Below are 23,147 nucleotides of genomic sequence, written 5' to 3'. Positions count from 1 at the left end.
AAACAGACACATAAAACAAATAACATCGGGAGCGGTAGACAAGATGGGGAGAGAGGGGGAAGGACACAAACACAACATTTGAGAGCAGGGACCGAGAGACATGGAGACATCGAGAGATCTGTGGGAGGGAGAGGGCTTTGGGGGGGAGGCATGTGAAGGGGGGAAGGGGGGGGGGGGGTGGGAGAGGTATAAACATATGGACACTGCCAGGATTTCCAGGAAAGAAGTTGGAATTTCAAACAAGGTGGATCTGGGGTGAATTAGTGGGGGTAGAAAAGATCAAGGTTATGGATGGGGGAAGATAAGAGATGGTGGTGAACAGCTGTTTTAAAGACCTGGAGGGAGGAGAGGGATTGAAGGGAGTGTGGGAGTTTGTTCCACAGGCGGGAGAAAAGAGGAATTAAAGAGTGAAGGTGAGCAGAGAGCCGAGATTTCGGCAGTTTAACCATCCGAGGGTTGCTGGCAGATCTTGTGCGACCTGCAGGAATATTTGGGGGACAGAGCACAGAGAGAGCTGGGGGAGCAAGGCCGGAGAGGAGTCGGTAGAAGACAGAAAGACCACCTACCTGCCTGCGGTGAGTGAGTGAAAGGCCCTCAGAGATAGCTTCATCGCGGGAGATTCCAATGATTTTGAAAGCTTTGGATTCAACAGCGTGAAGCCGAGCCAGGTGTGAGGCAGGAGCACCAGCCCATAGGGGAGAACAGTATTCCATTGAGCTGCGGATGAAAGAGTTGTATGTGGTGAGGAGCTCAGGTGTGCCGAGGAAGGACTTCGCACGACGGAGGATGCCCAGTCGGCGACTGGCTTTGGAGGCCAGCTTGGAAATGTGGTTTTCCCAAGAAAGATCATGGCAGACAGTGAGACCCAAAAGCTTGAGCGACAGAACTTCTTGGAGAGGATTGTTGAGAAAGTAGATGGGAGGGTTGTCCAGTCGATCTTTTCGGAGAGACATAGTAAGAGAGTGAGATTTGTCAGGATTGAAAGACATGTTCCACTTGTTTGACCAGTCTGTGATTTTGTCCAGGTCTTCAGAGTGAGGAGGCTGCAGACTGCCGATCTGAGGGAAGAGGAATGGAGCGGCAGAGAGTGGAGTCATCAGCAAAGAGATAGAGAGGATTTTCCAGAGAGTCAGAGAGATCATTGATAAAGACCAGAAAAAGCACAGGGCCCAGCACACTTCCTTGGGGAACTCCAGCCTGAACAGGAAGGGGAGATGAGAGAAATCCATTCAGGGCCACACGTTGACTACGACCAGAGAGGAAGTCCGCAAGCCATGCATGGAGATTTCCATGGATACCATAGGAGGAGAGTTTGGTGAGCAGAGCTGGGTGCCAGACCGTATCAAAGGCCCGTGATATGTCAAGGGAGACAGCTCTGATTTCCTGTTTGGCATTGAGGACCTCCATCCATTGTTGAGACAGCAGATGCAGCATGTCCAGAGTAGAGTGACCTGGTCTGAAACCAAATTGATGATCAGAGATCAAGCCATTGGAGAAGAGGAAAGATTTCATATCCGAAGCAATGATGGATTCCATGACTTTGCTGATAATTGGGAACAGGCTGATTGGTCTGTAGTTGCAAGGATCTGTTTTTGCACCTTTTTTGTGTAAAGCGGTAATGTTAGCTGATTTCCAGGATGCTGGCAGATGACCTTGAGCAAAAGATAGGGTGAAAAGAACAGAGAGAGGGTGAGATAGAGCGGCAGAGCAGGATTTTAGGACCCGTGGGCTGATGCCGTCTGGTCCAGTTGCAGAATCAGAGTCGAGGTTTGACAAAAACTCCTCCACCTTGTCAGGAGAGAAGGACACAGAGTCCAGGAGCAGTTGGGTTCGACTGGGAAAGGTGGGAACAGAGAGAGATGGGTTTGGGACTAAGGATTTTGAGGCGAACACAGAGTTGTGGCATTCGGCTTTGTCACGTGCGATGTCAACTGTGTGGCCATTTGAGGTAAGGGAGGGGATGGAGGGGGAACAAACACCAGAAACGGATTTGACCAGACGCCACCAGGATTTGGAGGAAGGAGACAGGTTTGAGAGTTCATTCTTGAGTGAGGAGAGATAGTGCTTCCTGGCACTCCTGAGGGTAGACACACACTTGTTCCGAGCTTGGTGGAAGGAACTGAGATTGCCTTCAGTTGGATTAGCCTTCCAAGAGGCAAAGGCAAGTTGTTTCAGGGCAACTGCCTCACCACAAGATTCAGTGTACCATGGACGGGAGGAAGGGTAAGACAATTGAAGGCGAGATGGGATAAATCTGTGCATGAGAGAGATCAGTTTGCTTTGGAAGAATTCCCAGGAAGAATTGATGTCAGAGGCAGTGGAGATGGGAGACCAATCCAGACGATTGATGGCTGCTTGAAGACCGTCCCAGTCGGCCTGAGTGAAATGCCAGACTCGTCGTTGCTGAGGAGGCTCTCTGAGAATGGCCAGAGAGATGTCCACTTTGACAAGCACATGATCAGAAGAACCGATTGGAGCAGAAGAAGAGCAGCAGACATTAGCAGGGAAGTTTGTCATAACCAAGTCTAGAAGAGAAGATACTCCATTGGCTGAGATCCGGGTCGGGAAATTGACAGATTGTGTCAATCCCAGTGAGTCACAGGAGTCCTTTGCTGAGGTGCCATGACTGGTGAGAGAGGAACCCACACCCAAACAGGTGGCATGATGACAGTTGAAGTCACCACATATGAGGAAGAGAGAGTTGGGATGAGTGGATAGAAGTTGGTCCATGTTGTCAGACAGTGAAATGTAGATGGAGTCATCACTGTTTGGGGGACGGTACAGAACACATATGAACAAAAGGTGGGAGCGGAGAGGAAGCCGTAACCAGAGGTACTCCTGCGGGTGAGGAGGAAAGAGGGCAGTGCAAGGAGAGTGAGGAAGAGAGTTTTTGACAAAGATAGCCACCCCACCACCAGGCCGAGGCTCAGGTCTATCATACCGGAGGAGGGAGTAACCAGGAAGAGATATTAAGGAATCAGAGACATCTTGAAGGAGGAAAGTCTCTGTTAAGCAGATCAAGTCTGGATTGTCAGAAGCAACCTGTATGGAGAGATCAGTCAGGTTTGAGCGAAGGCCCCGGATGTTTGAGGTCCATACCGTTAATGAAGAGAGAGGGGGAGCATCGGGTACAGGACAGGGGAGGGGAGGAGTAGGGTAAGATGAAGGATGAGAGGGGGAGGTAGGTAGAGCAGTTGATAGTGTGTCAGATGTTGCAGAAGAGTTCCAAGAAAGGGAAGGATGAGGAGGATGAAAGGTTTGATGGTGAAGGGATGAGGCACAGTGAGGGGTTGTTTGAGGGGGGGCAGAGGAAAGTAGAAGGTTTGGGGGGGTGGAGGTATGAGATAGAAGGGAGACGAAGTGGGGAGGAGGCAGCTTGGAGGAGGAGGGGGGAGGAGGGAGAATTGGAGAGGAATGGTATGGGGGGAGAATTGAATGGGAGGGATTGGGGGGGAGTTTTGAAGGGGAGGAGTGAGGGGGGAGTTTAGGAGGGGAGGGGCAAGGGGGGAGTTTTGGAGGGAAGGGGTAAGGGGGAAGTTTAGAAGTGGAGGGGCAAGGGGGTAGTTTAGGAGTGTAGGGGCAAGGGGGGGGATTTGGAGGGGACGGGCAAGGGGGGAGTTTAGGAGGGGAAGGGCAAGGGGGGAGATGAGGGGCAAGGGGGGGGATTAGGAGGGGAGGGGCAAAGGGGGAGTTTAGGAGGGGAAGGGCAAGGGGGGAGTTCAGGAGTGGAGGGGCAAGGGGGGAGTTTAAGAGTGGAGGTGCAAGGGGGTAGTTTAGGAGTGTAGGTGCAAGGGGGGGGATTTGGATGGGAGGGGCAAGAGGGGAGTTTAGAAAGTGGATGATTAATGAAAGACGAACATTGATAACAAATTGGGTTTGTTGTGATTTTCAAGTTAGCAATCCGATTCAGAACGATGGAGGAGGGATGGAATGAATGTGAATTTAGACCATGTAGTGAGGGAGACGTATAAGAGATTGAATTTCTTTTTTTTGAAGTGGAATGAGTTGGAGAGGAAATTGAGAAAAGCCTTTTAAATAGGAAGAAAAACAGCGTGTTGTAATATACCACTGAATAAAACACAGAAGGGGAAAGGTTAAACATATTTAAATAATATTCAAACAGAACTGTGAACAATCTTATATGCACAAAAATACCAATGGGGGGAGAGCCGAGAGGGACCACCACGAGTCACGTGAACAGGGCAAATGGTGGATGGCAAGGAGATAATGGGGGCGGGGCGAACAGCACACCTGGACAGAAAATACAGGATGAGACAACAGTACACGTGGAGAAAATAAAATAAATGTTTTTGTTTTTTTTGTTTTTTTTGGGGGGGGGGGGGGTGGGGATTTAGAACGTTAGACAGAGTATTATGTTCGGGGTAGAAGGGAAAAAACCAAGAGCCAAGCAAAACACGCTTAAGTTAACAAACACCGACGGGGGTACAACTACAAGGCCACACACGAGGAGCAGAACACGATTAATTAATTACGAGTTACAGGAAATTCAAACCAAAACTAACTATAATCAAACAATATCGCATGGACGATAAAATAACGAGTTGAAATTTGACAATCTATCTGGGGAAATGGGGGAGAAACACGTGGGCGAAGAACGAACGAACGAATAAGAATGAATAAACGAATGAGCACAGAGAAGGTAATGTCTTTTTTTTTTGTTTTTTTGAGTTGAGATTTACATAAGGAAGTAGGCTATGGGGTGGAAAGACTGCAAAAACAGAGAACGAAAGTTATTGGATCACAAACGACAGACCGCTGAGAGAAAAACAAAGCCTCAAGGTTGTACAGTGTACACTGTACAAGGCCTCAAGACGACACGAATTAACACGATTTTCAATACAGGTATGAAAGATTTGCACCGAAAATCTTTGTCGGGACAATATACGTACATACACCATAAAAGAAATACAGTTTTAACGAAAATACAAAATGGGAACAATTACTTAACTTCGATTTCGATGGAGAGCGTGTGGAGCTGCGAAAAAACGAACTCTCGCCAGCAAGACCGGAAACGGAAGTCAGTTCATCACTTTTTGATATATCCTGCTGATGAGCTCCAGATGTACAGTAAAATAATGGCCAAAGAAAAACAATTTTTCTTAAGAAAAGGAAAATTGAGGTGCAACTGAAAGTTGGGTTAAGGAGGTTTTTATTTGCTCCATACGGTCAAGGATCTAAACCGAGGAGGTTTACAAGGTTACCAAAAAAGAGTAAATAAGGGAATGTTTAAAATAAACAAGTACAAAAAGTTTTAATTAAAACAAAAGCCGCGTCGATGTTACACAATGCCTAGATGCAGCTGTGCCTATAACGTCGATGTTATAGGCACAGGACATTCCTATTGATTCGATTACTTGATGTTATTTTTGTGCAAAGTGAAAATATATCTCGGCAATTTCCCGTGTGTGGCGACGAATTTTTAATATATCTCGGCATTTTCCCGTCTGTTATTTCAGGCGGTGTATGACTGATCATGCCGCGATTAAAAAAATATATATCTCGGCAATTTCCCGTGTGTGGCGACACGTGAACGAAGCTATGCTCCTCTCTCCACATTATTGTGACGACGTATAAATTAAATATTTCATCGTGACGATTGTCATCAAATGGACGAATTTTTAATATATCTCGGCATTTTCCCATCTGTTATTTCAGGCGGTGTATGACTGACCATGCCGCGATTAAAAAAAAATATATATATCTCGGCAATTTCCCGTATGTGGCGACACGTGAACGAAGCTATGCTCCTCTCTCCACATTATTGTGACGACGTATAAATTAAATATTTCATCGTGACGATTGTCATCAAATGGACGAATTTTTTATATATCTCGGCATTTTCCCGTCTGTTATTTCAGGCGGTGTATGACTGACCATGCCGCAATTAAAAAATATATATATATCTCGGCAATTTCCCGTATGTGGCGACACGTGAACGAAGCTATGCTCCTCTCTCCACATTATTGTGATGACGTATAAATTAAATATTTCATCGTGACGATTGTCATCAAATGGACGAATTTTTAATATATCTCGGCATTTTCCCGTCTGTTATTTCGGGCGGTGTATGACTGATCATGCCGCGATTTAAAAAAAAAATATCTCAATGGACTTGAAGTTACAGGCCTTTGAGAATTCATTTCGTTCTATAAAGGGCAACTTTCATCGGATTTTCTTCCCGTTTTTTTTCAACCGAGTCTAAAACTATGTTAGCGACTGTGAAAAATGAAATGATATATCGAATTTGATTTGAAATAAAACTGTGTGAGAGAGGAAGACACCACGGGCCTACAAAACAGGCCTCAAAGCTATGCGAGTTAATAAAATGGTGGATATTTGTTTATATGAAGCCTCTCCCACAATGGGTGGAGCTATGGTTCCCAGAATGGGTGGAGCTTTGAGGTTTTGTCTTCTCTGCAAGGACAAGAAGAACAAGAAGAAGAAGAAGAACAACAACAACAACAGCAGAGGGCACTCTATGACCAGCGTCTTGCAACGCGGCTAAAAAAAGGCAGGGGAGTGGGGAGGTCAATAATTTCCTTATTTTTACACACTTATTATGTGAACGACTCAAATACTGCAGTAGACAGTTATTTTCCTTTTCAGACAAACTTGGTTTTCTTTTTTTGGTGAGATGTAAACATCTTGATGATAGATATTCCATGAATATTTAAAAACTGATGAGTGCCTTTGAATTTTTTTCCCCAATAAGCTGATAGTTCATCACAAAGATAATATGGTGCAGTATGATTAGATAAAAAAAACATTAGCAGCAAATAGGGTATGGATGCAAAACCTGGATGGAATACAGTGTAAGGAATAAGGAGTGAATGTCTCACCAGCACTGTGCTGAGTTGTTCGTAATCAAAGACTTCCATTTCATACTGTTCAGCCAGCTCTTTACACAATACAATAGCTTCTTCCCACATCTGTCAAAGAGGAGACACAATCAACATAATCAGAGGGGTTGTCAAAGGTTGCACCGATTTTGTTCCCACTGTTATGACAAGCGAATCAAAATAGCTCCTTTCTACCCTGAGACTTGCATCTCAAAGCTGAGTCCTCAGTATTTCTTCCCAGGAGAAGGCAATGCATAGACGGCTGAGAGACTGAAAGACATTGTTTGAACGTAAATTGGCGAACAAATGATGGTTTTGTGGGTGCATACACTATTTTTTTTTTTAAACGAATATGCCAATTAATCTTCCTTTAAATCACACCTGTGCGATTTCATTTTCATCCATCACTTTCACTTTTGACATGATATCTGTGTGTGTGTGTGCATATATATATAAATATATATATATATATATAGTCACGTGAAAAAGTTCGGACGTCCGTGGTTCGAGCCCTGCATTGAGTCAGAATTTTTTCACACTCAGTCCCTCGCAGGAATTCGATTCCTGTTTATAATATATATATGTATATATATATATATATATATATATATATATATATATATATATATATATATATATATATATATATATATTGTTGCGGATTTGAGAATCCTGTTTGTAAATATGACCTAGTAATGATTCCTTGTAAATACCTCCGTTAATTGTAAAGGTCAAAGGTCGTCCCCTTAATTAGTCCATCGCATGCACGTAGAAAATCATATACCCTTCTAAATAGTTATTTCCTTATTATGTGTTCCAGTTTAAGGCCCTGCTGCCCATTAATTGACCCTGCATTGCACCGAATCGAAGAAGATAGATCCCCTTGTTCAAATTCCCCCAAAACCTCCATTTACAACTGCGTCATTGCCAATCGCATTGCCAACTACATTTGCCGCCATTACGGCGAGGTCAGCTCGGAGAAGAAAGGCGTGTCTCCACCTCGTCATGAGAAGGAGGAGTGAGCCAGCCCCGATCAACCAACCAAGCATGAGGGGTTTGGCCTGAGAGGGCGGAGAGAGAGAGGTTCAAGAAGATTCTAGGGCGTGGTTATATAACCCATCACGCGGAGCCCCCACCTCAGTCCAGATGAGTGAGGAGTCCACCGCAGCTGAATCCACCGCAGCTGAATCCACCGCAGCTGAATCCACCGCAGCTGAGTCCACCGCAGCTGAGTCCACCGCAGCTGAGTTGAGCTTTAACGGCAGGTCGACCCACGGCCGTGAAGCAACGCCGACGTACGAACAAGATTGAGGAGGGTCGGCGGCTGCTCACCTCGAGCCTTGCCGTTGACACGAGACGGACCCGCACCCTTCCAGCCCTGTGGCCCCACCTCCTCATCCGTCCAGCCATCCACCTCCTGCCATTCCTGTCATCATCCCCGTGTAAGTCTGACTGTCGTCTGTTTGTCCGTGTTGTCCCTGGGAATAAGTAAGACGTCACGTCTGGATGGGAGGGTTGTTGACGAAAGAAATCTCTTTCGTCTCCTGGAAAGCAAATCCAACGGAAGGAAATCTCATTTCCTTTCACAAAGCCCGAAACAAGTGTGTGTCCACCCTCAGGAGAGCCAGGAAACAATATCTCTCCGTTCTCAGGACAGAACTCTCTTATCTGTCTCCCTCTTCCAAATCCTGGTGGCGTCTGGTCAAATCTGTTTCTGGTGTTTGTTCCCCCTCCATCCCCTCCCTCACCTCAAACGGCCACACGGCTGTTTCCACACGTGAAAAAGCTGAATGCCTCAACTCTGTGTTTGCCTCTAAATCTTGTGTCCCAAACCCATCCCTCTCTGTACCCACCGTACCCAGTCGTACCCAGCTGCTCCTGGACTCTGTGTCCTTTCCTCCTGACAAGGTGGAAAAGTTTCTGTCAACCCTCGACTCTGATTCTGCAACTGGACCTGACGGCATCAGCCCATGGGTCCTAAAATCCTCTTCTTCCGCTCTTTCACTCCCTCTCTCTGTTCTCTTCACCCTCTCTTTTGCTCAAGGTCATCTGCCATCTGCTTGGAAATCTGCCAACATCACCGCTTTGCACAAAAAGGTGCAAAAACAGATCCCAGCAACGACAGACCAATCAGCCTTCTCCCAATTATCAGCAAAGTCATGCAATCCATCATTGCTTCAGATATGAAAACTTTCCTCTTCTCCAATGGCTTGATCTCTGATCATCAATTTGGTTTCAGACCTGGTCACTCTACTCTGGACATGCTGCTTCTGCTTTCTCAACAATGGATGGAGGTCCTCAATGCCAAACAGGAAATTAGAGCAGTCTCCCTTGACATATCACATGCCTTCGATACGGTCTGGCACCCCGCTCTGCTCACCAAATTCTCCTCTTTTGGTATCCATGGAAATCTCCACGCATGGCTGGCGGACTTCCTCTCTAGTCGTAGTCAACGTGTTGCCCTGAATGGGTTTCTCTCATCTCCTCTTCCTGTTCAGGCTGGAGTTCCCCAAGGCAGTGTTCTGGGCCCTGTGCTTTTTCTGGTCTCCATCAATGATCTCTCTGACTCTCTTGAAAATCCTCTCTATCTCTTTGCTGATGACTCTACTCTCTGTCGCTCCATTCTTCATCCCTCAGATCGGCAGTCTGCAGCCTCCTCACTCTATGCAGACCTGGACAAAATCACAGACTGGGCATACAAGTGGAACATGTCTTTCAATCCTGACAAATCTCACACTCTTACGATGTCTCTCCGAAAAGACCGACTGGACAACCCTCCCATCCACTTTCTGAATAATCCTCTCCAAGAAGGTCTGTCACTCAAGCTTTTGGGTCTCACTATCTGCCATGATCTTTCCTGGGAAAACCACATTTCAAATCTGGCCTCCAAAGCCAGTCGCTGACTGGGCATCCTCCGTCGTGCGAAGTCCTTCCTTGGCACACCTGAGCCCCTCACCACATACAAGGCTTTCATCCGCAGCTCAATGGAATACTGCTCTCCCCTCTGGGCTGGTGCACCTGCCTCACACCTAGCTCGTCTTCACGCTGTTGAAACCAAAGCATTCAGAATCATTGGAATCTCCCGCGATGAAGCTAACTCCTAGGGCCTCTCACTCACTCACCGCAGGCAGGTTGGTGGTCTTTCCGTCTTCTACCGACTCCTCTCTGGCCTTGCCCCCCCCCCCCCCCAGCTCTCTCTGGGCTCTGTCCAGCAATACTCCTACAGGTCGCACAAGATCTGCCTGCAACCCTCTTATGGTTAAACTGCCAAAATCAAGACTCTCTGCTCACCTTCACTCCTTCATTCCCCTTTTCTCCCGCCTCTGGAACAAACTCCCTCACTCTCTTCAATCCCACTCCACCCTCCAGGTCTTTAAAACAGCTGTTCACCACCATCTCTTATCTTCCCCCATCCAAAACATTGATCTTTTCTATCCCCGCTAATTTCACCCAAATTCCACTTTTTTGAAATACCAACTTCTGTCCTGGAAGTCCTTGGTGTCCTTGTGTTTGATACTTCTGCCACCCCCCCCCCCCCCCCCCAAGCCCTCTCCCTCCCACACATCTACCTGCTCTTAAATGTTGTGTGCTCTCAAGTGTTTGTGTGCTTCCCCTTCTCTTGTCTTCCGCTCCCTCTTTTTATATATTTTGTTTGTCTGGTTGATTTGTTTGTGAAATAAATGTCAGCTCTTTCACGAGCCTCGATTCAGTATACAAAAAAGAAAGAAAAAAAAAGACTGTATAGATAAGTAGAATTGCACTGTGTCTTGCTGTTCTGTAAATTATTTTCGTTTCTTTCCTTCTCCTTGGTTTCTTTGGTTTTGTACAATAGTTTGTAATAAATTCCTGTTCTTCCTTACTCTGACTTCTTTTCTTCACATCCGTTCGTTTTAGAGTTTTCCATCATTGAACACCTGTGGCACGATTTGGCCAACGTTTAGGATCGGGTTTAGTATTGCTAATGGTTCGAGCCGCGGGCTGCTAATCCGCTCGGCAAAATAACATCTTGCTCGTGGTCTCGAACGAGGTTACCCACCTGCCTCGTGGAGGGAGCGGGGCGGCTTCAGGAGTGGAGACGGCCAGTGAAAATAAAAGGGGGATTAACCCCCCTCTTGCTAAGGGGAAGAGCCGTACTCCGTTTCCGCAACAATATATTGTAACGATTTTGAGAAGTGTAACGGGTTTTGAGAAGTGTAACGGGTTTTGAGGAGTGTAACAATTTTGGAGGAAGGGTAACGGATGTGAAGAGTATGGTTTTGGTATGGTAACATCCTGGTAATGTAAATAATGGTCGCAGCCGTCCTCCTAATTAATTTCATAGAACATACACGCAGGTCACGATATATCTTTTAAATAGTGTATTTCCTTATTCCATGTAGGCTAAGTATGTGTTTTCCACTAGATTGACTTTGCATTGTATCAAACAAAATAAGCGTAGGCCCTTCCAATTTCCCCAAAACCTCCCTTCCATTTGCCTTCCGCATTTTGGTCGGTTTTTCTCTTCAACCACCATTGGCCACGAGGTAAGGTTGGAGAAGAAAGGCGTGGCTCCACCTCGTCAGAAGAGGGCAGGAGTGAACCGGCCCTAACAGCCAATCAACACCGCGGTGAGTGACCCGGTAGGCGTGCCCTCGGAGCCGGCGGCTTAATTCGGCCGGAGGTGATAAAAGCGAATGTAAGGAACTGCTTTACGGAGAGGCCTTGAGAGATACGCTGGGGGATGACCTGGAAGAGGAGCGCAATCCACCGCAAGCCCTACCTACCTGCCTGCAATATCCCCTGTCGTTGGAGAGACGCGCTGAACGGAGGGGGACGGCTCCACCCCAGGAAGAGGAGCAGGTGTGCCGAGCCAGCGCGTGACGGCCGCGATACGCGACGGAGGTTTTCCCGCCAAAACCGCGAGGGGTTGAAAGCTGCTGCCTCCGACCTTGCCTTCCTCTCAAGCAATCAACCTCGAGCCATTACCTGCCTGCAGTATCCACCGTGTGAGTGTGAACGTCCTGTCCTACTCGTTGTCTTGGGGATTAAGTAAATGAAATAGAATAAGTTAACAATGCACTGTGTGACTGCTCTTTTCCATCTATTGCTGTAAATAATATTGGTCGCTCTAAAATATTGCTTGTGTGTGTATAATAAATCTGTTCTTCCTCCAAACTCTGTCTTTCTTCTCTCTTCTTCTCTTTCGGTCGCTTTAGAGGTTTCCCAATTGAATATCTGTAGCGCGATTAGTCAACGTTCGGTTGGAATCGGGTTCTAATCGGGGAGTAACTGTTCGGACGCGGTTAAATACACCACCGCTCGGTAAAATAACATCCAAAAACCGTGTCCGTAACAATTGGTGTCGGGGAGTGAGATCGACCCGGAGCGCGCTGCACGCGCTCAAAATTATAAAGCGGACGAAATTGTGTTGTTTTATAAAACCCGAATTTTGAGATCGCGCCATGGACAATCAAGGCGATCGGATGTCGGTGGGGGAGATAGACGGGTTAGGGGTAACCCAGGAACCAGGGGAAATGTATGTGGAAGAAAGGGAGGAGGAGAGCAATGAGGAGGCGGTTGAGGGGGTGTCAGACGCGCAAAATGGCGTCCTCGCGCACGTGGGTGTAGCGGCACCAAATTTTGCCACGCCCGCGACCGTGGTAGCGCCCCTGGTGGATTCAAACCTTTTGTTGCTACAAATCGGGGCCCTTATGGACAAAATGAGGGACGAAGCGAGGGCTAATAGTGAGCGATTAGAGGGCCAAATGGGGGTAATGGGAAACCAAATGGGGGTAATGAGGGACGAAGCGAGGGGTACCGGTGAGGGGTTAGACAATAATTTTAAGGAGTTAGACAAGAAATTTGAGGGATTAGACAATGGGATAGAAGGGGTGAAAAATGGGTTAATGGGGGTAGAAAACAGAATGGCCGCTCAAGAGAATCAGTTAGAGGGGGTGAAAAATGGGTTAATGGGGTTAGAAAATAGGATGGAGGACAAATTGCGGGAAATGGGGGAACAATCCGCCCGGGAAATCGAACAGATGGGGAACCAGATGGAGGAAATACGAAGAGGGATGAGTGAGGAGGTCTCGGGGCTACGCGAGGAGGTAAAGCGAGGCGAAAAGCGTATCGAGAAAGAGGTGAGAAATAATACGGTAAAGTTACAGGGGGGAATAGAAGATCTGACGAAAGGAGTAGAACAGCTGACGGTGGGACAAAAAGAACTAGCGGACCAAGTGGAAAAGAACACTGCAATCATCGGGGGTTTAAAAGCAACACAAAAGGACATTAAAAATGAATTAATAGCGACACAAAAGGAATGTCAAATGGTACATGAGGGATTGACGAAGAGGTTGGAAGAGGTGACAGAAGTAATGGAGACGAAGGACCGGGAGGTAAGGACGCACATAGAAACGGTTAAAGTAGCAATGGAGGAAGAAATCGAGGGGGCGCACCGGGAGCTGAAAGAGGTAAAGGAAAAATTAGAGGAGGTGGAAGAAGGGGTGAGTGAAATTAAGAAGAGACGGAGGGAAACTAAGAGGGAGATAAAGGAGGAAGTCATGGAATATGTACAAGGTCTGTGTTCAAATCATGATGCGGTGCTCACTAACCAAATAAAAAGTTTGCAGGTGGCAAAGGAGGTGCGGAGACAAGGTACGGAGGTGAGTGGCAATGTACATGATGTGAGGGGAGATTCAGTCGGCTTGGGGATTGGTTTGGATCCGGGTGTTCGTGAAAGGCCGGTGGTGAAGTGTGTGACAGGTCAGGTGTGCGAAAAAAGAGGTGTGCGAGAATGTCCGACCATGGGGTGTGTGAGGAAAAAGTGCACGCCGAGGAGTGAGTGTGCCGTCAGGAGTGAGCCGGTCGGAGCGCGTGTGCGAGGGGGTACATGGAAGCGCGGTGTGGTGAGTGTTACGGAGGAAGTAACGAAAGAGTGTACACCTGTGGTGAGTGTTACGGAGGAAGTAACGAGAGAGTGTACACCTGTGGTGAGTGTTACGGAGGAAGTAACGAGAGAGTGTACACCTGTGGTGAGTGTTACGGAGGAAGTAACGAGAGAGTGTACACCTGTGGTGAGTGTTACAGAGGATGTAACGAGGAAGTGTACGTCTGTGGTGAGTGTTACGGAGGAAGTAACGAGAGAGTGTACACCTGTGGTGAGTGTTACGGAGGAAGTAACGAGAGAGTGTACACCTGTGGTGAGTGTTACGGAGGAAGTAACGAGAGAGTGTACACCTGTGGTGAGTGTTACAGAGGATGTAACGAGGAAGTGTACGTCTGTGGTGAGTGTTACAGAGGGTGTAACGGGAGAGTGTGCGCGAGAAAGGTGTGTAACGGACGGGTGCATGAGGAAAGAGTGTGCCGTCGAAAGTAAGGGTGAGTGCGCGACCGAGAGTGGAGGTGAGAGTAGTGAGAGTGACAAGGAGAGTGAGCTGGTTGTGACAGGTGAGCGAGGATGTACACCTGGGATGGAAGGATGCACACCTGGAATGGTAGAGCGTGAGTGGGAATGCACGCTGGAGTTGGTGGTGAGGCACGTGGTTGGGTGTGCGAATGAGGGCACACCTGTGATTGTCACAGAGGAGGTGACCGAGGAGGGGGCGCGAAGCGGTGTATTGGTGAGGTGTGCGAGCAACGAATGTGTGCCAAAGTGTTCGGTGGTCAGGTGTGTGACCAAGGCTGTGAGTGGAATGGGTGTACCGAGGTGTGTCAGGAAAGGTACGAGGAGAATGGGAACAGCTGCATGTATGAGCAAGAAAGGGGTAGCGTATGCTTGTAGGAATCCAGGTGAAGCGTCGACGATAACTGGGTTAAAGGTTAGAACGACTTATAGCCGACTCGGGCCCTCGGTGCGCGTCGGGCAGCTTCGCGTGCCGCGAGGACCAGCGGGGATCCGAACCACGGCGGTTTCGAAAGAACCGCCGTGCGCGATCCACGCTGGGCCTCGCTTTGAACGGCCGCGGCCGGGCTCCACTAGGCGGAGCGGGCGGCTGGATAGGAAGGGTCGCTATGGCGACCACGTTTTGTTGAGACGTGCCGGCAGGTCGAGATCGGGACATTGGATGGCTCCACGCCGAGGTGATGCGTGGGATCTCGGCCCGGGTAAGCCCCCGCCCCTGCCCCGAATGCGGGACGCATCCAGCCGCCAGCACAAAAGAATCCGCGTTCAGTGCTCGGCTGTACGAAGCCGGGCTGTAGATGTGAATTGGCGCACCGAGAGGATGTAATAAGTAGACGGGTGATGGTGATAGTGATAGTGATTTAAAACGAAATTTAGAAAAGTGAATAGAATTGGCAGTAAATGGAAAATTTTTGAATTGTTGGATTTGGACGAGCGAAATTGGTAGTAGGAGATGCCCCGCTGTGGGGGGGATGGCAACTCTGTCATCCCTCACAAGGTGGGGGCAAAGGAGCACTAGATTATGGGGTGTATGGCAGTGAAAACTAGCCCGGGTGGGTTAGGATATGGTGTGTAGGGATCTAGCGAAGATGACCTTAGGTAACGATAAGGTTAGTTAGTGACTGATACCTGTAGTGGGGACGCAGGTAGGTTAGTGTGGTTGATAATGACGTGGGAGCGCAATAGTTTAAAGGGACGACTGGGAAGCGCAAGTTTCAGAGGGGAGGAGTTAGCTGAGATGATGCCGTGTGTGGGAGTGATTGAACAGGTGTGATTGCACAGGTGTGCAACTGAACAGGTGTGTGGAGCAGTGTATGAGGGAGTAGTGGTGATTGCGTGTTGTGTTGACCAAATGGTCCAGGAAGAAAGGAGGGTGCAGGTGGCACCAGGTGAGATTGCACAGGTGTGCAACGACAGGTGAGAATGGAACAGGTGTGATTGCACAGGTGTGCAACTGAACAGGTGTGTGGAGCAGTGTATGAGGGAGTAGTGGTGATTGCGTGTTGTGTTGACCAAATGGTCCAGGAAGAAAGGAGGGTGCAGGTGGCACCAGGTATGATTGCACAGGTGTGCAACGACAGGTGAATGAAGAGCAGGTGTATGTGGCTGTGTGGAATAAATGGTAGTGTGGAATATCTGGAGTATTGGAATGGATGGTCGTGGAGTGAGTATGGTGGAAATTGTGGAGTGGAGTGGATGGTGCGAAGGTGTGAATGGGGGAAGAGTGGACCCCCATCACGGATACCCGAGGCGGGTAGTGTAAGTGTTAGGTAGAGGGCACAGGTAAATTGTGGTTGGATATTGGCATCTGTGGTGCGGTTGGAAGAATGATGTTTGGATGGGTGCATTCGTGTTGTGGAAATGGCTGGGCGTGTAGCCTGTTAGTGTGTGTAGTTGGTTTGGGCACTCCACCACTGTAAGGATGTCGGCCAGGTGAGGCCGCAGGTGGGCTCTGGGAGCCGGTAGTAGTTGTTGTGGATGGGGCCCGAGGATCCGGAGGACGGACCCGGGTAGCCCAGTGCCAGAGGGCACCAGTGGGGTGACAGATCCAAGAGGGGTCTTCCCCAGGTAGTTAGGTTAGGGTAAGGAGCAGGTAAGCTCGGAGGCAACTGCAGTGGTGGAGGTGTGCAGGTGGGTAGACCCACTGGGAGAGGTACACGCCACAGCCCAGAAATTGTGCGAGGGCACCGGGAGATGAATCGGGGGAGTGAGACCCCAAATTGAAGAGCACCACAGTTTGGCCAATGGGAATTGGTTTTTAGAACCCATAGTGTAAGAGGGCCAATGGTTTGGCCGGAGAAAGACCCCGGGTAGTGTAAAGTGTGTTAAAGTCATTTAGAGGATAGTTAGGATGAAGGATCTCCTCACACCATCTGCATCCACTCACCTGAGGTGACAGGTACTCCACACCATGCCATGTTTTGATTATTTTTTATGATGCAAATGTTTGGATTGTGAGACGCATCATGACGTGGGTGTGACATTGTGCTTTGATGTTCCATCTCTGCCTCCTTATGAGGATTGATGATGAATTTGGTGATGGCAAATTTTGAAGTAAAGGGATTGTGGGGACGAATTTGGTATAAGGGAAATATGGGGAAGACGTGACAGTAGTGACGAATTTGTAAATGGGTAGATTTTGTAAATATGGGGTAAGAGCAAGGGTAGTGTAGGTGACAGGGGGGTGACGTACGGTAGGGACGAGCTTTCTCACTTCGCCCTCCGTACGCATTTCACCTTGCATTGCCTTGTTTGACGTGTACCCTTGCGACCTTACCCCTCGCTCAATTGTCTTTCTTTTGTCTCCCACATGACCTGTGCGCCATTGGGTGCCGAGGGGAGCGTGCGTGAGGTGGCCATTGTGCGCCCGAGATTCCCAGAACCAGCACGCATTGCGTTGATGTACCACTTTATGGACCGCTGTTCGGCGGCCAAGTACCACTTGATGGACCCCAGGTTCTGGGGCAGAGCACCTCTGTTGGAGACCGGCCATAGTGGCCAGGGAATCTTGCTTGCGGACCTCGGTAAGGTGGCACCTATGCCAAACAGGTGGACCACCCTTAGTTGGCCCCTGAGGCCCTAAATAATAATAAAAAACGAACACAAGTTGTGCTTTTTATTATGTCCAAATAGGCCGCATGAAGCCAGAAGACGTCAGGAAGAACATCGGCCCAGCAGACAAGGAGAAGACCACCACCAGTTGTTTTGTTGTGTTTATTATGAACCATGGTGACTGCGCACCGAGTGGTGCTTTGTGGTGCTTTTGGGTGCTTTTGGGTGCTTTGGTGGTATTGGTACTGGTGCATCGATGCAATGCGTGCTGTCTCCTCCCTCCCAACAGGAATTTCTTTCTCTTGTTCCCTAAAAAGAAAAGAAAAAAACACACAGGTCCTGGGTTGCGTTGTAAATAAGAAATCACGTCATTGTAAATAATGCTCCCCACCGTAAATGTATAGTTTCAGAATAATTCCGTAATTCGGTTAGCTGTGGGCTTGAGTCTGTTAGACAGGATGCAATGCAATAGGGGGACATACTTATTTTGTTTTAAAATTGTCACACTCAGGGTCAGGTTAATTGTAGAGGGAATTACACCTACATGTCACACTCAGTTAAGTCTAGTAGGCCCGAGGACGTGCCTGAAGAAAGGAGGGTGCAGTGTAACGATTTTGAGAAGTGTAACGGGTTTTGAGAAGTGTAACGGGTTTTGAGGAGTGTAACAATTTTGGAGGAAGGGTAACGGATGTGAAGAGTATGGTTTTGGTATGGTAACATCCTGGTAATGTAAATAATGGTCGCAGCCGTCCTCCTAATTAATTTCATAGAACATACACGCAGGTCACGATATATCTTTTAAATAGTGTATTTCCTTATTCCATGTAGGCTAAGTATGTGTTTTCCACTAGATTGACTTTGCATTGTATCAAACAAAATAAGCGTAGGCCCTTCCAATTTCCCCAAAACCTCCCTTCCATTTGCCTTCCGCATTTTGGTCGGTTTTTCTCTTCAACCACCATTGGCCACGAGGTAAGGTTGGAGAAGAAAGGCGTGGCTCCACCTCGTCAGAAGAGGGCAGGAGTGAACCGGCCCTAACAGCCAATCAACACCGCGGTGAGTGACCCGGTAGGCGTGCCCTCGGAGCCGGCGGCTTAATTCGGCCGGAGGTGATAAAAGCGAATGTAAGGAACTGCTTTACGGAGAGGCCTTGAGAGATACGCTGGGGGATGACCTGGAAGAGGAGCGCAATCCACCGCAAGCCCTACCTACCTGCCTGCAATATCCCCTGTCGTTGGAGAGACGCGCTGAACGGAGGGGGACGGCTCCACCCCAGGAAGAGGAGCAGGTGTGCCGAGCCAGCGCGTGACGGCCGCGATACGCGACGGAGGTTTTCCCGCCAAAACCGCGAGGGGTTGAAAGCTGCTGCCTCCGACCTTGCCTTCCTCTCAAGCAATCAACCTCGAGCCATTACCTGCCTGCAGTATCCACCGTGTGAGTGTGAACGTCCTGTCCTACTCGTTGTCTTGGGGATTAAGTAAATGAAATAGAATAAGTTAACAATGCACTGTGTGACTGCTCTTTTCCATCTATTGCTGTAAATAATATTGGTCGCTCTAAAATATTGCTTGTGTGTGTATAATAAATCTGTTCTTCCTCCAAACTCTGTCTTTCTTCTCTCTTCTTCTCTTTCGGTCGCTTTAGAGGTTTCCCAATTGAATATCTGTAGCGCGATTAGTCAACGTTCGGTTGGAATCGGGTTCTAATCGGGGAGTAACTGTTCGGACGCGGTTAAATACACCACCGCTCGGTAAAATAACATCCAAAAACCGTGTCCGTAACAATATATATACAGACTTGGCATTTAATATGGAATATTTTTTTTGTGGGGGTGAACTTACTTTTCAAGATGTCTTAGAACCAAAAGTTCATTGGAATTATGTTGAAAATATTCTAGATTTTGTTAATGTGACCTTTAAAAGAAACAAAAACCACATTTGACATTTCGAAACAAATAAATTGATCCTTGAAAGTGATGGAAACTGATATCGAACTCAATTCATGGACAGTACTGTGTTAAACTTCTGTACGTTTTCCAGAAGTATCTCTTTATTTTGCACATTAGCAAAAATTTTTTTTAACAAAACCAAAGTTAAATTACGACTGGGATTACGGAGAGTAAAATTACAGTTCAGTACTTCGTGTAACCCCCACGAGCATTCAGGAGAGCACGTACACGTTGAGGCATGCTGTTCACGAGATTTGCCAAGGTTTGGACAGGAATCCCTTGCCATGCAGTGACAATAGCCTGCTGCAATTCACGCACAGAGGTCGGCTGCTGGTCCAAGTGGTCGATTTGACGCGTTAATTCTGCCCACAAGTTCTCTATCAGATTCATATCCGGGGACATGGCAGGCCACTCCATATGCTCTACACCACGGTCAGCAAGAAAGTGTTGGATCATGCGAGCACGATGAGGCCGTGCATTGTCATCTTGGAAGACAAAGTTTCCTCGAAAGGCTGCACGTGCAAATGGAAGCAATGTTTCTTCCAGAATGGCCGCGTACTTGAACTGGTTCAGGTTTCCATTCAGAACAACCAGGTCAGTTTTGCCCCCTGCATGCAAAGCAGCCCAAACGGTCACCCCACCACCTCCAGCTTGGACTCTTGGCATGATACAATCTTTGTTGTAGGCTTCATGCACTTGTCTGCGCACTCGGATGTGGCCATCTTGACGATAGACCAGAAATCTAGACTCGTCACTGAAGATCACGTGATTCCATTGTCCTGGCTGCCATTGACGGTGCTCTCTGGACCACTGCAATCGGCGCTGGCGGTGTTGTCTGGTCAGGCGTGGCTTTCTCAGTGGACGCCTGGCACGATAGCCTGCTTGAACCAGTCATTGGTTGAATAGCCTTCTGGATACAGGCACATTTGTCAGTTGCTGCCACTCAGCCCCAAGCCGATTAGCTGACTTGGTACGGCCATTGCGGACTAACCGGTGCAGCTGGCGATCATCCCTCCTTGTGGTTCTGCGGGGACGTCCTGGCCTCGGTATTGGAGTAGGGACACCCCTCTGAGCATTTCGTTTCAGGATCTTTGACACCTGACCTTGAGTGATGCCATATTGCCGAGCAATAGCACGCTGTTTCATGCCGTAATTTCATAAAGCAACCACTCCATGACAAACAGCATTGTCGAGTTGACGGACCATCTCCAGAGGAAGCGGCAATAACTTTGGGAGACGCGCAGCAGTTGTTTTCCACTAATACAGAACGCAACAACCCTTGTATACCCGACTGTGAAGCCAATCATCAAATGCACCTGTCCGTACATTTTGCCACGCCACCTGTGATATTATCCTGTTGTTGACTTCTTGCTGCGACAGACAATCAGTGACATGGTTCTTTTAACAAATAAATCACCAAAGTGTAAAAGAAACTCACCAGATTGATATACTGAGTTAAGAAAGTAAACCCGTCAAGAAAAAAAATAATTCCATATTAAATGCCAAGTCTGTATATATCAACAACAACAACAACAACATGCATTTTAAAGGCCATTTTCCCTGGTAGAGTGGGGGTTAGCCTTGCGGTCCCCATGACAATCTTCTCCATTTTGCCCTATTTTCTGCATCTCTCCTTGTTAACCCCCTTGCCCGCATTTCTTCTTCCACCATCTTTAGGCAAGTCTTTCTCGGTCTTCCCCGTCCTCTGCTTCCTTCTACATTCAGTTCCATCACTCTTCTCAACCAGTCAATTTCATCCTTCCTCAACACATGACCAAACCATCTCAACCTGTTCCTCTTCACAGCATCAATCACAGGCTCTATTCCGATCATCTTTCGCAATTCATCATTTGTCTTCCTCTCTCTCAACGATACACCGCACATCCGTCGAACCATTCGCATTTCCACCATTTCCAACCTTCGTTGCTGCTCTACGTTCATTACCCATGTCTCGCTCCCATAAATCATAACACTTCTCACACATGCAGCATACACCTTTCCCTTCAGCTTCAACGACACTCCCCTCATAATCAGTACGCCACTCAGTTCCCGAAACTTCTTCCATGCACATCTCACTCGAGCAACCGTTGCCGAGTCTGATCCACCTTCTCCATTCAGCATGTCTCCGAGGTAGCAAAATGTTTTCACACCTGCCAGCTTCATGCCGTCTCCAAGATCCAACTCAACATTTCCTCCATCTGCAGCTCCCTCTGTGCACACCTTACATTTGAATGTAGCTGCCACACTGGTTAATGACCCTCTCAGACCACTACATTTTTGATGAACCCACTCAGCGCACATTGTACACTGAATGGAGTTCACTCCGACACCCTTCCTACACACAGCACAGGGCCACTTCCCAGTTCTTTCCACCTCACCACATGCTTTACCACTTGCCATCACCTTCGTCTTTCCGATATTCACCTTCAGACCTTTTGTCTCCATACATTCCTTCCACGTGTTCATCTTTTCCTTCAGTCCATCCATACTTTCCGCAATCAACACCAGATCATCTGCATACAACAACTCCCATGGTAAACCCTCCTTTACGTTCTGAGCCAGCACCTCCATCACAGCTACAAATAGTAGTGGACTTAGTACCGACCCCTAATGCACTCCCACCTTCACCTCAAACTCACCACTGTTCCCGTCCTTCGTCCTTACAGCTGTGCGCGCTCTTTTGTACATTGCCATCACTACTCTGATCAACCATTCCTCCACTCCTAACTTCCTCAATGCCCATGTCAATACTTTGCGTGGTACCCTATCGAATGCTTTCTCCAGATCAACAAACCCAAGAAACAACTTCTTCCTCTTCTCCATGTCGGGGAAAGTGGTACAAAATGGACCCCTTGGGTCATATGGACCCCTTGGTATATTACACCAGCAGCTGCTGCCATCTTGTGGCTGTTCATGTTAAAACATTCCTTTGTGGATTAGCAGAAAGTAACAACATGGTGGCCATCCCTATCCAGTCTTGAACTCGAGCTGAACCATCCAACATTTTGACACCTACTAGGATCTATCGGTAGGTATGTGAGAAAATTGTGTTTGTGGTGACAGAGTGACTCATATTTCCTAGTGTTACTGCATGCTTTTAGAGTATAAGTCAGTCACTAAAATTGACCTTTGAAACATTCTGCCCAGTACATGTGGTTTCCAATGATGTCAGGTTTTCATGGAGGTCGTTCATGGGGCAAAACGGTCCATTTCCCTGGGGTAAAATGGCCCGTGGGGTACCATTTTACCCTTTAGTGGGCCATTTTACCCCATACATGTTTCTTATTTTTGTTACAAATATGTAGGCCTATGTATACATGTAGGCCTACCCTATATGTATGTATGTATGTATGTCTGTATGTATGCATGCTTGCATGCTGGCTGGCTGGCTGGCTGCATGCATGCATGTAACTTATACATATCTACTTATACCATGTCATTTTATGCACTGAAATATAAGTTCATCTATTGGGCAGGGTGCTTCATGATTGTTGTCTGCTTTAGTTAGTGCTGTTCTCACCAAGTCGGGTAATGAGGGTTAGGAATAAGGGATTATGGGTCATCAAAATGGTCACTGTTTGAATTTTGATTTTCTGTGGAAGTAAGATAGAAACATTGGACCTTACTCTCACACTCGCTGCGAGAGGCCCTGGAAATGCTGTGAGACCTGTTGATGGTCCTGCACCTAATGGTAATGCTGCAAGAGGCCCCGAAAATGCTGTGAGACCCATTGGTAACACTCAAAGACATGCTGCTGTTCCAAGACCTGCTGTTGCAAGCACCAGTAGGGAGTTCATTTCACCCTTTCAAATCAGTCCCCCACCTAAGGCTACTCCTGCTAAGGGTAGGCCTACAACACGTCAATCAAAAAGGTCAATGTCAGAGCATTTAACATCAAGCCCATACA

At 47.7% G+C, this 23,147-nt stretch overlaps 1 protein-coding gene across 1 annotated transcript in view; it reads right to left on the bottom strand.

Annotated features, from left to right (window-relative positions):
- The window catches only part of LOC137423806 (dedicator of cytokinesis protein 1), a 968,048-nt gene that overhangs the window by 269,130 nt on the left and 675,771 nt on the right, over positions 1-23,147 (bottom strand). Inside the window, exon 39 of the mRNA XM_078773719.1 lies at positions 6,861-6,950. Coding sequence (XP_078629845.1) covers positions 6,861-6,950 — 90 coding nt within the window. The remainder of the gene's footprint in view (positions 1-6,860; positions 6,951-23,147) is intronic.

Source organism: Myxine glutinosa, chromosome 3, assembly GCF_964187855.1.
Source record: "Myxine glutinosa chromosome 3, kmMyxGlut1.1, whole genome shotgun sequence".
NCBI classification, from domain to species: domain Eukaryota; kingdom Metazoa; phylum Chordata; class Myxini; order Myxiniformes; family Myxinidae; genus Myxine; species Myxine glutinosa.
This window is presented reverse-complemented; position numbering and strand designations above follow the sequence as displayed.